At 27.8% G+C, this 16769-nt stretch overlaps 1 protein-coding gene across 1 annotated transcript in view; it reads right to left on the bottom strand.

The window, feature by feature from the left end:
- Positions 1–5749: 5749 nt before the first annotated feature.
- Positions 5750–16769, bottom strand: part of LOC101502351 (putative methyltransferase At1g22800, mitochondrial) — a 12096-nt gene continuing 1076 nt past the window's right edge. Inside the window, exons 3-11 of the mRNA XM_004499520.4 lie at positions 16344–16425; positions 15171–15312; positions 14976–15045; positions 13750–13814; positions 13587–13665; positions 12755–12842; positions 11661–11725; positions 11453–11542; positions 5750–6085 (exon numbers count right to left, since the gene is read on the bottom strand). Coding sequence (XP_004499577.1) covers positions 5972–6085; positions 11453–11542; positions 11661–11725; positions 12755–12842; positions 13587–13665; positions 13750–13814; positions 14976–15045; positions 15171–15312; positions 16344–16425 — 795 coding nt within the window. The 3' untranslated portion in view covers positions 5750–5971. The remainder of the gene's footprint in view (positions 6086–11452; positions 11543–11660; positions 11726–12754; positions 12843–13586; positions 13666–13749; positions 13815–14975; positions 15046–15170; positions 15313–16343; positions 16426–16769) is intronic.

Below are 16769 nucleotides of genomic sequence, written 5' to 3'. Positions count from 1 at the left end.
ACCTTCTATTCGAATACATCTTTCATATAGTCGAATATAGATTCGTGATTTTTGCCACTGACTTGCTTTGTATTCGAGTACAGCAGGTCGTAGTCGAATACAGATGTGAAGCTTTTGCTTCTGACTTAGCATCTGTATTCGAATACACTATGTTGTATTCGAATACAACTTTGTATTTTGTCAAAAATATTACTTTATATGCATATGTAAATACGAATGGTTCTCATGTATTTGAGCTATTGGTTGTATCATTTACCTTTACATTTAAACATCTAATATGTTTGAATTTAAAGTTTATCAAAGATATTTGGACTTCTTTTTGAGCTTGTTGCCTTTGATCATAATCGTTGGTTTTTGTCTTCATCAAAAACATGTATTTTACAAGGTAGACAAACTTATGTGAGATTAAATCAATTTGAAGTAACATCTGACTCAACAATCAATGCAAATGGAGAATTGATATATTTTTCCTTCCTAGTTGAATCAGAACCAGACAGTGATGATAGGGCGCTAAAAGATCCAAATTGGAGACTAGCAATGGAAGAGGAACTTAATTCCAAAGAAATAAATAGGACCTAGAAGTTGATGACTCTACCAATGAACAAAAGATCAATTGATGTGAAATGGGACTATAAAATAAAAATGAAGCCTGATGGACAAATTGCCTAGTAGAAAGTCAAACTTGTAGCAAAGGGATTTCTGTAGAGGCCAGTACTGGATAATGATGAAGTCTTTGAACTAGTGGCCATAATTGAAACAATAAGATTGGTAGTATCAATGCCTAGTTACAGAGGTTGGTCCATGCATCAGCTAGATGTAAAGTCAACATTCCTTAATGGAACACTAGAAGAAGAAGTCTATGTAAGCTAGCTACCAGGTTATTAGATAAAAGGCAAAAGAGAAAGTGTGTACAGACTGAGGAAAGCATTATATGGCCTGAAGCAAGCTCCTAGGGCCTGTAACAAGAGGATTGATAAGTTTCTCATAGAGCAACAATTTGAGAAATATGTGAATGAGCATGGAGTCTATGTTAAGAAGGTAGAAACACTACCTACACTATTGATATGCCTTCATGTTGATGACTTACTAGTGACTGGTAGCGATAAAGCAAAAATCCTACAATTCAAGGCCATGATGCAAAAGGAGTTTGAAATTATTGATTTGGGCACACTGTCATATTTCCTTGGTATTGAGTTTGTAACCAGATAAAATGGAGTCTTTATGCATCAAAAGAAGTATGTTAATGATGTATTAAAGAGATTTAATATGCAACATTGCAATGGAACTAGGGCTCCATTAAAAGTAGGACTGATATTGCCAAAGGAAGGCAATGAGGAGCTGATTGATTCTACAACATTCAAACAAATGGTAGGATCCTTTAGGTATTTGTGCAACATTAGGCCAGACATAGCCTACAGTGTTGGACTAGTCAGTAGGTATATGGAGAAGTCTAGAACACCTCACTACTTGGCAGCTAAAAGGATTTTGTGATACATTAAAGAAACCAGTGAGCTTGGACTGATATATGCTAGAGACTCGAGTGGAGATGAAGCTGGACTGACTACCTTCACTGATGCAAATTGGTGTGTGGATAAAGATGACAGGAAGAACACCTCAGGCTATGTGTATATGATAAATGAGTCACCAATCTCATGGTGTTCAAGAAAAAAAAAGCATAGTAGTATTGTCCACTTGTGAAGCGGAAAATGTAGCAACATCAATGGGAGCTTGCCAAGCTCTGTTGCTGGGAGAATTGATGATGGAACTAGGGCTAAGAAGTAATGAAGCAGTGAAGATAAAGATAGACAATAAATTAGCAATAGATCTAGCAACACATCCTAGTGCTCATGGAAGAAACAAGCACATAGAAACGATGTTTCGTTTCTTAAGAGATCAAATATTGAAAGGCAAGATAAAGCTAGAACACTCCAGCACCAATGATCAAAAGGCTGACATTCTAACACAAGGCTTGAAGAGGCTGAAGTTCCAAGAAATGAGGGATAAGCTTGGATTAACATTACCTTAATCATTTTGAATTAAGAAGAGTGTTCGAAGAGTGTTAAAATAGTTAACTCACAAATAATTACTTGTGATTATAAGTCAGTTAGGATGGTTAAAATATCGTTAAAAAAGTTAGTTAATTAATTATATTGTTTCTATTCTAAATTGTTTGATGAATACTCAAAGCTAGGCACATTGATTGTGCAGCAAGTATATGAAATAAACTTGATTTAATTCATTCCAATTCCTATCATTCCAAAATTTGTTCTAACAATTTTTACAAGTAAATATCCTTGAAGTGTTTTAGATTTTTACAAATTAGATTTATATTCGAAATTGAAAATACATGTTCGACATATATCCTTCATTTGTAAAATATAAAAAAGTTTTTAATAAATAAATAAGTAATATTAAAAAAAATCTAATGCAAAATAATATTAGCTAAACTATATTTCAAATTTAGAAGAAAAAAAAAACCAAGTTATTCAAATATATTATTATATACTTGAGGTCGAGGTCTTAGCTCACTCATAATAGTAGATAGTTGTAAAAAGAACATTAATACGAAATTAATTTATATAAGACTCGTTTGTTTCTCATTTTAAAAAAATTTATCATATACTTAAGGAATTTTTTTAATAGCTTAGCCTAATCAATATTATATTTTTTTAACCTATATACTTTTTAGATGTTTATTTTAAAATTTTGAATCCAACATATCAATACCCTAATGTATTTGCTTTCTTACCAATTTAATACTTAATTCTCATTTATTGAACTTATATACTATACTCCCTAAAAATATTGTTATTGGACTAAAAACTATGCACAATCTTTCTTCAAAACTTAAGACATAATTATCACAATTTTTAAAATTGATAAAAATATGTTTAATTTTAAATTTAGAGTTTGATTTTTATTGACCTTAGTACATATAAATGAAATATTATATCACATATGAATGACATTTTTTATTTTATCACAACAATGCATACCATCTGAATATGCATGTTGACGAGGAATAATCTTGGTAGATTCTATTACGTAATAATATTTTAGATAGTGCAACTAATTAATTGAATTCACTCAACTCATATTAGGAACTAAAATTCAATTTATCACATTGTACACAAGATAACTCTTACGTTAGATTCAAAAAATTTATATTATTTATTAAATCTTATAATTATATAAAAATATATAGAATTTTACTTTATGATATAAATGAATATTTTTTTTATTATTAAATTTTAATTCATTAATATTTTTTTATTATTGAATTTTAATTCAATAACACTATGCTTAGTGTTACGGGTCAACAATTACCTCTTCTTATAGTTATAAAATAATTATATTACACCTGATGACTTGTCTTTATTTTGTCAAACAAAAAATATAATATTAATCAGAATCATTAGATATTTTATTTTTATATTCTTTTATTATTATATCCTACATTGAAACCTATATAGTAAAATGTTCTATTTTTTTTTACTTTTTCCACATTTTTTTCTCTCTTGAATTTGCAGTTTAGTATACGACCATCTATTGCTATTTATTTATATTTTATAACAAATGATTAATTGTTAATTTAATAAATTGAAAATAATTAAAAAAATCAAATTATATTAATAAAATTATACAAAATATATTAAAAAAAATACATCAAAGTTAATGCATAAATATGCTAAAACAAGTAACATATTTTATTATTTTAATAAATGTCTCTTATTTCTTATTCGGATACCATGTCAGTTTTGCAACAATAATACGAGAAAAATTAAAAAAAAAAATTATTAAAATAATGTTATTTGTTTTGTCACGTCTATTCAATTTAAAAAAAAAATCTTTTATTATAATGGCATCCCTTGTGACATCTTAAAGGTAAATAAAAACAAGATATTTTAAATATAGAATATAATGAAGAATTTTAAATAAAAATGAAATATAAAAGAAATTCAGCCCATAATCATTAGTTTTTATTTTTGGTATGGATTTACTTTTTATTTTTAAATAAAAGTATAATAATTAATAGATTCATGAAGATTGACAATAATAATGAGTCATTTTAATAAGTTTGGGTCAAATATCGCAATATCAATCTTTTGTAAATTATTAATTATTACGGATGTTTCATATGGCAAATAAATAACTCTTTATTGAACGTCAATGTCAGATTATTTTAGTACATATCTAATAAACTTTGTGGGAATATTACTATTATAATAATTTTGTAATTTACATAATAATATTTTCCTACCTCGTACATAGTACAAAGTCAATTAAGTATAAGAAAGAAAAAGTGGAAACTGAAAGAACAAATGATAATTTGCAATTGGTTTGAGCAATTTTAGGCTGCATAGGATGATTCTTTGTCATAATTTATCATTTAGTAAGTTTGTTGTGTATTTTTAGTTTATGTTGCTTAGAGAAATAATATTTTAATAATTTAAATTGCAGTGGAAAGATAAGTAAAACCATATACCAAACATTTTTATATTAAATAAATGATATTTTTAGCTATCACTCCAAATATTATTTTGTTATGTCATTCTATAACAATATTTAATTAAAGGTTAAATTACATCTATGGTCGCTTAATTTAATTTCAGGTAATGTTTTAGTCATTTATCTTTCTTTTTCTTGAGTTGGTCCTTTATTTTAATTTTAAGTGACAATTTAATATTTTATGTTTTAAAATTTCAACAATATTATCTTTTTTAATACAAAATTTCAAAAAAATCATCAAAATTTTCAACCAAAATCCATTAAATTAATAATCATCTTCAATATAATGCAAATTTTATCAAATTCATAACTCAAATATTCAAATACACTCATATTTTCATCTCCAACAACATCAAATAAAGAATGAAAATATGAGTTTATTTCAAGATTTAAGTTATGAATTTGATTAAATTTGTATTTTATTGAAGATGATAATGAATTTTATGGATTTTGATTGAAATTTTTGATAATTTTTTTGAATTTTTGTAAAAAAAGGACAATATTGTTGACATTTTAAAACATAAAATATCAAATTGTCATTTAAAATTAAAATAAATGATCAACTAAAAAAAAATATAAATGACTAAAACGTTATTTGAAATTAAGTTAAGGAACCGGAAATATAATTTAGCCTTAATTAAATAATTTATACATGGTATGATTGGTTGCCGCAAAAAGCATACATAGGTAATTTTTACATCTAATTTATATTAAACAATTTGTATAGGTTTTGGTGTTGTGAACATGTTGAGGGGTACAAACAGTTATTTATTTCATTACAAACTAGTACTGCTGGAAGAATACAAATACTTATTATGTGAGCACACACTTACAATTGAATTCCTAATAATAATTCTTTATTTAATTCTTTGTTTTTTAAAATCAAGACATTTTATTCTATCTATCTATTTGACTATTAATCTTGATGATGTGGCTTGAATAATATGATTAAGTAGAAGAAATGTCAATATTTATTTGTTTTTAAATTAAATAAAATATTTTAAATAATAAAAAAAATTCTTTTGAAACTTAAGTAAAGCATAAAATGTAATATCATCTCATGATCAAAATTGTAAAAGTAGAAGAAGAGATCAAAATTACAGATTAATTAAAATAAATAAACTAAAACAGCATTTAAGTCTAAATATAACGTAACTTAGACAAAAATTCGAAGCAAAATTTGAAAATAATTATATTTTGAAAGATAGAAAAACAATTTATCTAACAACAATACAATGTATTAGCAAAAATTAATATTATATTTATGGAAACAAAAATTGGCATAATATAGAGTTTTAGTATCCAAGTGATATTTATTTGATAAAACACGATAGACTAAATATATTTTATAATTAAATTTGAAATATATATATATATATATATATATAATAGATAAAATGACTACTATGTTTTATTTATAACAACTTTTATGTGACATAAAAAATCCAAAAGAAAAAAAAAATCAACTTTGATTGGCAAATTGTGTCTGAATATCCTTGAAAGAAACAGTAGCTGATCCTCTTCGTTTTGGTTTCTGTTGAGAATGATGTTCCTTCCATCCCGTCATGTATATAACCTATTTAAACATAGCATTGTAAGAAGGAGAATATTGTAATAAAATGTACAGCATGCAATGTATAACACTCTTAAGAAATATGCATCTAATCACTAATTGTGGTTACTTGTATGAAGTCGTAAGAACACCAATTTTTTAGTAATATATATAAATAATTAGTGTGACGCTAATTTTTTTTATAGTATACATAAATATCTAAAGCGTATAAAAAAATAAAAATTAATAAATAAAAGAAATAAGACATCGAAGAATTAAGTAATGATTTCGTCTAAGTTCAAAATAGCATTGGTATATATAATTTATAATTTGTCCAAAAAAAACATCACAAAATTTTATGCAATTCTATAAAAAAAAAAATCCAACAATTTGATAATTAATAGATTCATAAACATAAATGTAATCTCTTGTAAAAAAAACATAAATGTAATAGAGGTTAGAATTTACGATCAATATATGTTTCTGACATAATATTCATTCATTTATATTTAATAGATGAGGAAAAAGTGGATTTTCATGAAATAAATCAAATTAAAGTAATTATAAAATAATCTTTTAACATATGTATGAAGAATTAATTATTGAATTAAAAGTAATAAAATATACAAATTATTGATTTATGTAATATTCAATATTGATTTTTTTAATCATTTCTTTAATTAAAATTCGTAAAATTTGTCATTGATTTTTTATTTATTACTTTTTAATTTTCAAAAATAGATTATTGATCAAAGAGTTCACAAGTTTGATATCTAGTTGGAACAATCCTACATATGTTTTGTTTACCTCCATACAAATGAGAAGTGTTTTAAATTTATGTTTAGTATTGAAAAATTTAAATCAATCTTTGATAATAAGTTAAAATTAATTGCACAAACATCTTGAACAGTGATATTTTACTTAAAGAATTATAAATCATTAAAAATATTTTAACAATTGAATTAAAATCAATTTTTATGATATTTAACTTGTTTGAAATTATTTAATTATTTTTTTAATGTATGCATAATTAATAAAATTATACTAACTATTGTTTTACCATTGCAACTATTAAGAGATGTTTGTGATTTACTATATTAAGAAATAGATTAAATATTTCTACTTTAATTTTTATCAATGATTTTCTTAAAATTGATTATAAATAGATTATGAATTATTTACAACGAAAAATGCATACAAAATACAATTTCAAAGATAATGGAAATACCATTCTTTAGAATTCATCCGGGACACAAAATACCTAAGGGTTGGTCTAGGTAACTAATCAGATAGTTTTGTTAGTTTTATTACATATGTTTTTTTTTAGAAAAAACGCTATTCATTTAAAATGGTTGTCTTTATTCAAATCCAGGCAACTAAAATTTAGTTTAGTCTTCCACAACATAATAAACTAGAATTCGAATTCAAATCACCATAGAAATTGATATCCGCATTTAACATTTGTGGGAGTACGAGGGAACTAATAAAGAGAAAAAAAGTTGTTTTTCTTTGAATTTCATGTGTGTATCTTAAATTGAATTATAACATTTTGCTTGTAAAGTTAAAAATAAATTTAATGAATTGTTAAAAAAATGTTTCAATTTACTATTTTATGATTTAAAAAGACATACATCACATACAACCTATTTTTTATGTTATGCACTAAATACATGAAATTTGAGATTTCAAAACAGTTGTGCAACAGCAGTTGTATACTTTTGTGCAAAACAACACTTATTTTTTAAAATGGTAAGTATTGATTTTATTTTTTAACATATTAACACAACCAATATATTTTGATTTAACCTTGTGAAGTCTGTAATTTTTATGTTATTATTACTCATAAAAAAATATAATAATGCCTACAAACCCATTGGGTTAGCCCTGCTCGCAAATAAACACATAACCATAATGAATAAAAATAGGTTTAAACGCCCTATTAGTCCTATCATTTTTAAGATTTTAGTGTCTTCATTTTTAAATTAGGAAATTTAATCCCTTTATTTTACAAATTTCAAAAAAAATTATCCACCACCAATTTGAAGCATAATTTTACTTAAATATCATCTTCATTATTGACATAGAATTACATTTGATGACATGGCAATATTGATCTATTTTAAATGTAAATTAATGTCCAAGTAGAATTTATTTTTTAAATATTAATAATTACTTAAATCTAAAACTAATGAAGGAACCCTAAATATTAAAAGCTTGTTATTCCTTCACACCTTCAGTAAGAAATATGAAATTTGAGATACGATTCGAGAAGACTCACCGTTTCAATAAAACACGAAAACCCCAGTGAAAATTCATCTATTTTTTAGCTTCCAATACACGTTCTTGAAAATGAAAAAAACAAAATGACAAGTACAACGTTGTACTCCTTCAATCCCTAATTACAAGCATCATTTGAGAGAAAAAATATGTACCTCTATAAAAGTTTATTTCAAAAATATGTACCTCTATATAAGTTTATTTCAAAAATATGTACCTCTATATAAGTTTTTTTCAAAAATATGTACCTCTATATAAGTTTTTTTCAAAAATATGTCCACTTATTGATACCTATAATTTATCTTGAAAAATAAAAAGTCAAAGTTGAATACATTTATATTCAAAGGAAATTTTAGAAACATATACACATTAAACTCACTATATATTTTTCCACTATATATTTTTCTTAATATATTTGAAAAAGACAATAAATGCTTATAATTTGGAAGAGAAGGAGTAACAAATAATACTAAAAACAAAACAGAAGAAGATAAAAAAGAAAGTGAGGAAAGGATATTTGATGAGCATGAGTTCGGATTTGTTAAATTTCCAATTTATGCAGACAAAATGTTCCGGAGAGAGATTGGTTGCGCACTCTCTTGCGCAAAACCACCAATTAAGAAGGGATTAATGATCCCATAATGTAGTTCAACATGCTCATCAAATGCCTTTCTAAATGTCTATTTTTTTATTTGGCTTAATTTGGTCGATCATTGGCTCAACTACAATGGTCGACATAACTCATTCCAATTGTTCTCAACTTACCGCGTGTTTCGATTTGGTTTAATTTCAATTTTGATCCTCATATTTTCACTCATTCGTAAGGTTGGTTCTCTATTTCAAAATCCAACGATTTTAGTCCCTCTCAAATTTTTTAATTAAAATTAATAGGACGTTTAAACGACGTAACATATGATACAATGATGTTGAATGATTAATACCTATAAAATTGGAGCATAGTCATTCTAAAAACTTCAATTTCTAGAAGTATTCATTTATGTAATGGTTTAATTACAGTTTTAGTCCGCTTATTTTTACCAAACCACGAAATCGATCATCCTATTTCAAAATCTTACGGTTTTGATTCTTTATTTCTAATTTTTTAAGTAAAAAATAACGTGACATACTTTAAATAATGTGATATATGATATGATGATATAGAATGATTAACTATCTATTAAGTCGTAATAAAACCCTTTAAAAACTTAACTTTCAAAAAAAACCTTAAAAAAATTCATTTTTTTTTAATTTAATTAATTACATGAATAATTAATAAATCTAGATATTTCTATATCATGAAATTGTATGCTACATCATTTAAAATATGTTAAATCGTAATTTTTCAATTCAAAAATCTAAGAAAAAACCAAAATTGTGGACTTTTAAAATAAGGAGACTAATTTCATAAATCAATAAAAATAGACGACCAAAAATTGCAATTAAGCCTTATGTAATTTAATTAATAATATATAAATAAATAATTAATATATCTTGATACTTCTACGTCATGAGATCATATGTCACATTATTTTAAATATGTCAAATGACAATTTGTTAGTTCAAGAAACTAAGGGAGAGACCATAACTGTTGAATTATAAAATAGGAGGACCAATTATACGAATTGGAGAAAATAAGGGAACCAAAATTACTATTAAGCCTTTTCATTTCCATATTGAACTATAGTCTTCAACGTAGTTTCATAGTTCAGTTTGCAGAAGAAGATTGAAGGTGTGAAGGAAGAATGATGAATCTCAATTTCTAGGGTTCCTTTAATAATTTTAGTTTTAAGTAATTATTAATATTTAAAATATTATTTCATAAAATCTGACATGTATATTAAACTTATTTACATTTAGTGCAAATCATCATTGTCATATCATCACATGTAAATCTAAGTCATTAACGAAGATGAGATCTTAATAAAATTAAGCTTCAAATTGAATGATAGAAGAAAATCTTGAAATTTGTGAAGTTAGGGGACTAAATTTTCAAATTTAGAAATGGGATAACTAAAATTTTAATTTAGTATCCTACCTACAATTTTGGTCAAAATATTTTTATCAATTCATGAAATTACTCTCTTCATTTTAAATTTGACAATTTTGGTCCCTCTCATATTTTTTAATTAAAAAATGGTGATTTGACATATTTTAAATGATATGACAAACAATCTAATGATGTATAACCATCTAGATGCATTATATATTTATACGTTATTGATTAAATTACAAAAATAAATAATTTTAATAGTTGAAATTGAAATTTTTAAAGGGTTTTATGGTAATTTTATGGATGTTAATCCTTTCACATCCTCATATCATATTTCACATCATTTACAACATGTCACATCACCATTGTTTAATTAAAAATATAAAGAAATGACCAAATATTGAAATAGGGACCAATTTCTTGAGCTGATTAAAATAGATACCATAACTACAATTAAGCCAGACAAATAAATTTTTATAAAAATGTTGAAACATTCCATTATTTAGTGTTGAAGCATAAAGAAAACATTAAAATCAAGAATTTGTTAGAATGCAACAGCTACATGTTTTTAAAATGAAACTAGAACATTTGGGATGAGATAACATTAGTAGGACCTTTTGTTACCCACTAATGTACAGGGATATGTAAAGTTAGAATGAAGTGGGAGGATGGTAGAATTATTTTCATGAGGATATGTAAAATTAGAAATGAAGTGGGAGGATGGTAGAATTATTTTTATGAGGAGCTTTTAAGTGTAGATTTTCGACATATGTATGGTGTATGAGATTTAAAAGCTAAATTGAGGAATAGAAAGAAAGTGTTGGATGAATTGTAGAGGTATATGAAAGGTGCCACAGAAAAATATAAACGACATAGCACAAATGTTATGATGTGGAACATAAGTGTGTGAGGTGTCATTCAATAGAGTTTGAAGTCTCTTTTAATATTATTATAAATAGATATAGTTTTCATCTTGATTTTTCATGTCTCTGATTGTAAGTCAATGTCACAAATGATTTTGAATCACTTATGATTTTGATAAGACAGTTTTGATTTTGTGAGATAGTTTTGATGAACACTTTTGGTTTCCTTATGCAAAAAAATGATGCTTGTATTTTGATTACCTGGAAGGTTGCAGGTACAGTGCCATCTTCTGCTGCAAACATTGAATCATAAATAGCTGCAGTTGCTAAGGCTGTGTCCCTCTTAAGGATCTGTTCCATTTATGCACAATTTTTCAGAGATGAGATGAAACAACATCTAAGGTTCACCATTTCGTAAAAAGAAATTATTTTTAACATCCATTGGTATGAAAGAAAAGAAAAGCTTTACCACGTTCATTTCGGAAAGTGCATTTGTTTCACCCATTGCACGGAGATGTTCTATAAGCTCGAGGGCTGCACTAAAGAGAGAATCACATGAGAAAAATCAGTACAAAATATGAATCACAAGAGTTAGAATGTTATTGAATTCGCACATTATAAAGAACAGGAAACAACTTGAAAGAATTTTATTATAATTTGTCATAAATCCGCCATAATTAGAATTCCAGACTAAGGAAGAATCTCACTAGCTAAGGAGACGTTTACTTTGTGAAAACATTATCTATTTTTATTTCTTAAAATATGTGTTAATTTTACTTGTTAACAAGGAGGAGACTTTTGAACCATACAATTGTCTACATTTTTAGAAACAATGAAAATGTCAAAAAATTGATTTCTTTATTTCCAAAATACATTTTCATTAACAATCATTTCATATTTTCTCCATAACAATAGTTCACTTCAAAAGGTAAAATGAACACACAATTTAAAAAATGAAAACACAATGTTTTCACAAAGTAAATGAGGCCTAATGTTTTAGGAGAAATTATTGGCCTTGTAATGGGCTTTTCATGAGAGTGTAGATTCTATTATGCCAGAACTAACAGAATGAATAATGGCACGTGATGATAGGTGGAGAAGATTCTAAAAGGAAAAAGTCAGAATTATAAGAAAGAAAGGGTGGGAACCGAAAAAGGATCTCATAATTCGCAATTGGTTTGAGTAGTTTTGGGCTGAGTAGGGAAGTTGGTTCTCTCTTACAAGTTATCTGTTAGTATTGTTTTTTAGTACTTTAACCCTCTGGTTCCTAGGAGAATAGGGTCCTTATAATCTAAATTCAACTGGGAGGTAAGGAAAGTCTGGCCCTATTATCTTTTAGTATTTAGTTCTTGCTCTTAATCTTCTATAAGTTTGGAGTCTCCATTTCCATTGTTATTTCAGTAGTACTATTTCATGCACCATACATACTGTGTTTTATCAGAGTAATCATTCATATACTTATGTTATTATCCTATTTTGGGTCCTATCAAGAACTCAAAACTTGATTAATTTATGTCATGCATTTAGAATAATTCAATTATAAAACCAGGTGGAAACACTTACCGCTTTCATATTTAACTGTGTACTCATCAACATCAACGCTTGGAAGGGTGAAGCCTGCCCTAGTCAATAGATTCCCAGCATCTCGAACCTAAAAATGAAGGGCAAAAGATGTTTTCAATTCCAGCTTTATTTATTTTCTTTTACTTGGAATAAATACAAGTCTTCTTTACAAGCATTAAAGTTAAAACTAACCGGATTAACCAACAGATCATATAATATAATGTGGTACGCAAGATTAATGTGACGATGATGGATAAGTGACAAACAAACTTATTACTTCAAAACTAACCATCAACAATGATTAGCAATCATTTTCAAAAAAAATCATGAACTTCATCATTCATTTATCAGTGCCAACTGACTAGGATTACTCATATCATTTAATGGGGCCTCAATTTAGCTATACTGTTTTGAAAGAACAACTTTACTGCATTCTGTCAAACCAAAAAGTCCCCTAAAGATGACTATGAAGATCCTCATAAATGTCCCGCCAATGTAAGACAACTAAAGATAACAACCTCAGAAGATTCAGCTAACAAAGTGACAGAACAGAATTACAACCTATGAAATGACAAACAAAATAACTGTGTAACCACCCTGCACTAGTTAACACCCCTCCCCCTCCAAGGAACACCAAACACGACACTGGTACATATACGCCAGTAGTAATTTAAGAAAATGAAAATGATTTAATCTAACGACGTATGTTAGTAACGAGTCAAACACCGAAGACGCTTTCAATATGAAGTGTCAGTACTGCAGAGGTGGGGATTAGTATTAAAATGCTAATGATATTAACTAATAAATAAATAAGTTATTCAATAATGCATGCCTGTGCTAAAGGTGAAACTCGGGGACTGATCCCTCCTTCACGCTCCATTTGTGCTATGGTACAAGCTATTCTGAGCTCCCTGATAGCAGCACAAATGTCATTAAAATGCTCCATACATGCATTGTTGTTTGTAATAAATCTCTAAAAATAAAGTAACAGTCACTTTAATGTTTCTCCTCCGAAGATAGCTGCTAAAAATAGGCCATCAGGTTTCAATGCCAACATAGACTGCCAAACATAAAAAAATTACATTAGAATAATAATAAATGACATTATAACTCAATATTGGATAACGTGAAAAAGAGGAGATTCGCATATAAATGTTTTCTATGACTGGTGTGCACAGCAACCACAATTAATTCATCCAATCATCAGTGAGATAGCAAAAATCACCATTCGTAATTTAGTATGATTCACAATGGGAGGTACTAGTAGGTATGAATCACAGTTAATTCATCACTTTAAATGGATAGGGTCAAACTTTATCCAGGATAACTAAGACTATATTGCATTTGGAATAGGCGAGGTCAAACTTTACCTAAGAATGAAGAAGGAAGACGCAGAACAAAAACTTTGAATTGAGATTATAGTTTGATGCGAAAGATGAAGTGTTAACCTTTATTTGTACTAATACTAGAATGATGGAAACCCAATTTTCATAATCCGAAATGAAGTACAGATAGAGATCAAACAGTGGAAAATAATATGTATTTAATTGATAAAATGAGTAAATCTGTAGAAGGGAATAAGTTCCAATCTACCCCAGAGCCAAGCTCCTCAGAGAAGGAGAAAACCTCTCTGCCTAACCATAAATGGTTCACTCAAATATTCTTCCATAATCCACACAATGCACTCACCTTCCTATTTATACTAATAAGGCATAACAACTTGCCAACTAAGCATCCTACCCCACTTATTATTTACCATATATTCTTACCATACTCTTTATTACATAATACCCCTTTTTCCTTATCATGGGTCTCTATCATAGAATCCACATTGCAATTTAAAAAAGAAAAACTAGTTGTGAAATATAATGAAACAGGGAAGTCAATCCTAAAAGATAATCTAAGATGTTCTAAATTACACTAAGATAGCCCAAATATTTTATGATAGCACCAAATTGCTAATTAAACAACTACAGAACTTGATTTAAATATTAAAGTATTTGAAGGCCTACAAATCATCATAACACAACATGTGCTTTAATATTTTGGGAGTAATTCTACCGAACTCCTAAAGAGACAGAAAATAAAACAATAAATGACATGCTATTGCCTGCAAGCATTTTCTAGCATTGTTTGATACTCTTTAGTATTATGAGATACTAACAGAAAATGGTGAGGCCAGTAAGCAAATCAATCACAACAATTGTATAAGAAACTTTACTTGTATCATTGCTCCTGGAAGATCATTAGTCCAATGTAGCCCCAAGCAACTAATAACCAAATCCACAGAGCTGGAATTGATACATGTAAAACAATTCAAAAGGAAAAGTAGTAATATTAAATAAATATCAAGTGTAAAATCATCATTGAATATCAAGCGTAAAACTATAATTAAATACAAAGCTAACTTCTGCACCTTTCTTTGATAGGCAAGAATTCTTCGTCACCAACCACAAACATCATCTCCATGTTATCTTCATTGGACACACGATCAGCATTTTTACAGCGCTGTACCATGTCATTGGACGGATCCATGACAATAAGCTTTTCTATGGCACCTGGGATCAACCATCTTCATTATAATGACACCCTACTCAGTTAGTTGAAAACTGAACTACGCCATTACACAATTAGGATTTGCTTAGCAATATTAGCAGGCACACGACAAGTCAAGTCACATAGCCCCATATTTTGAACAAGTTATTTCTTCTACTATTCATTCTCAATAAAAGGAGTTCTCCAAACAGTAAGTTCCACAAAAATGATATCATAAGTACCGACAATCAGGGGCACAGGTACATAGTCAACAGCAGGAGTTTGAGATATAGGAGAGGCAACAGAGTGGCTTCAGCAATATTTTCACGAAGAATATTTCTCACAATTAAGTATTACCCTATAAATAATATAATATGATTTATTTCCTTTCAGTTCTACATCCTCTCAGTCTCTTATTCTACTTACATTCTGATTTATAGACAATTTTTGTGACATGTCAGAGAGACGCTCTATATTTTGAACAAAGTATAAATATTTTCTAAGAAATTTGATAAATATATATTCATGTGTGAATTTTTAATTTATATAGTTAGCCCTCCTGCTGTTCAATCCTAGCTCCGCCTCTGCCGACAGTTACAACATACTCAAAACTCGTGATCAATTGATAACATATCAATAGCAATGACAATGATGTGCAGTGGCTGGGAAATCGTAGACTATATAGCCCTGAGAATTAGATTGAAAGCATGACCGGTGTCACGGTGTGTGACACTGACACACATATATAGTTACATCCAATCACTTACATTTTCTCAAATTATTACTAGTGTTTACGTGTCAGGGTTGTGTTTGTGTCTGTGTTAGTGCTTCATTGATCATAGATAATATTGGAGCAACAAACAAGTAACACTGACAAGTGACAACACACACTCTAATACCATCTTTCCAATACTCTCTAATATTATTAAATCATGCTAGTTTGGCTACTCGTTTCAAAGTGGTGGGACCCACATGAAAACACACTACATTACAGTTCTAAAGCATGGTAATGCTGCAGAGTAGAGTAAATCAACGCATGGAGTTAATTTGTTACCGCGACCACTGTGAAGAGAGTTTGTGATGGCTTGCAATGAGCCCCCTAAACATAAAGCTGAGGGAAAAGTTTTCTTACAATCCTAATGAAAAAACAAAAGAGATGAATTGAAGTTATTGATAATAACAATAATAATAATAATAATAATAATAATTATTATTATTATTATTATTATTATTAGAAATGAGTTGCTTCAAAAAAAATATTGGGTAAAGAGTCATTTTAGTTCTAAATGTGTGAAACGGTGTCAATATAGCCATTGATTGAATTGAAATTACAAAACCATCCTACTATATAGCTATTGAATGAATCGAAATACAAAACCATCCAACTATATAGCCATTGAATGAATCAAAATACAAAACCATCCTACCATATAGTCATTGAATGAATCGAAATGACAAAACCATCATCGAGTATCTCTGG

This window comes from Cicer arietinum, chromosome 5 (assembly GCF_000331145.2).
Source record: "Cicer arietinum cultivar CDC Frontier isolate Library 1 chromosome 5, Cicar.CDCFrontier_v2.0, whole genome shotgun sequence".
Classification (NCBI taxonomy): domain Eukaryota; kingdom Viridiplantae; phylum Streptophyta; class Magnoliopsida; order Fabales; family Fabaceae; genus Cicer; species Cicer arietinum.
Note: the sequence above shows the minus strand (reverse complement) of the source record. Positions and strands in the feature narration are given on the sequence as shown.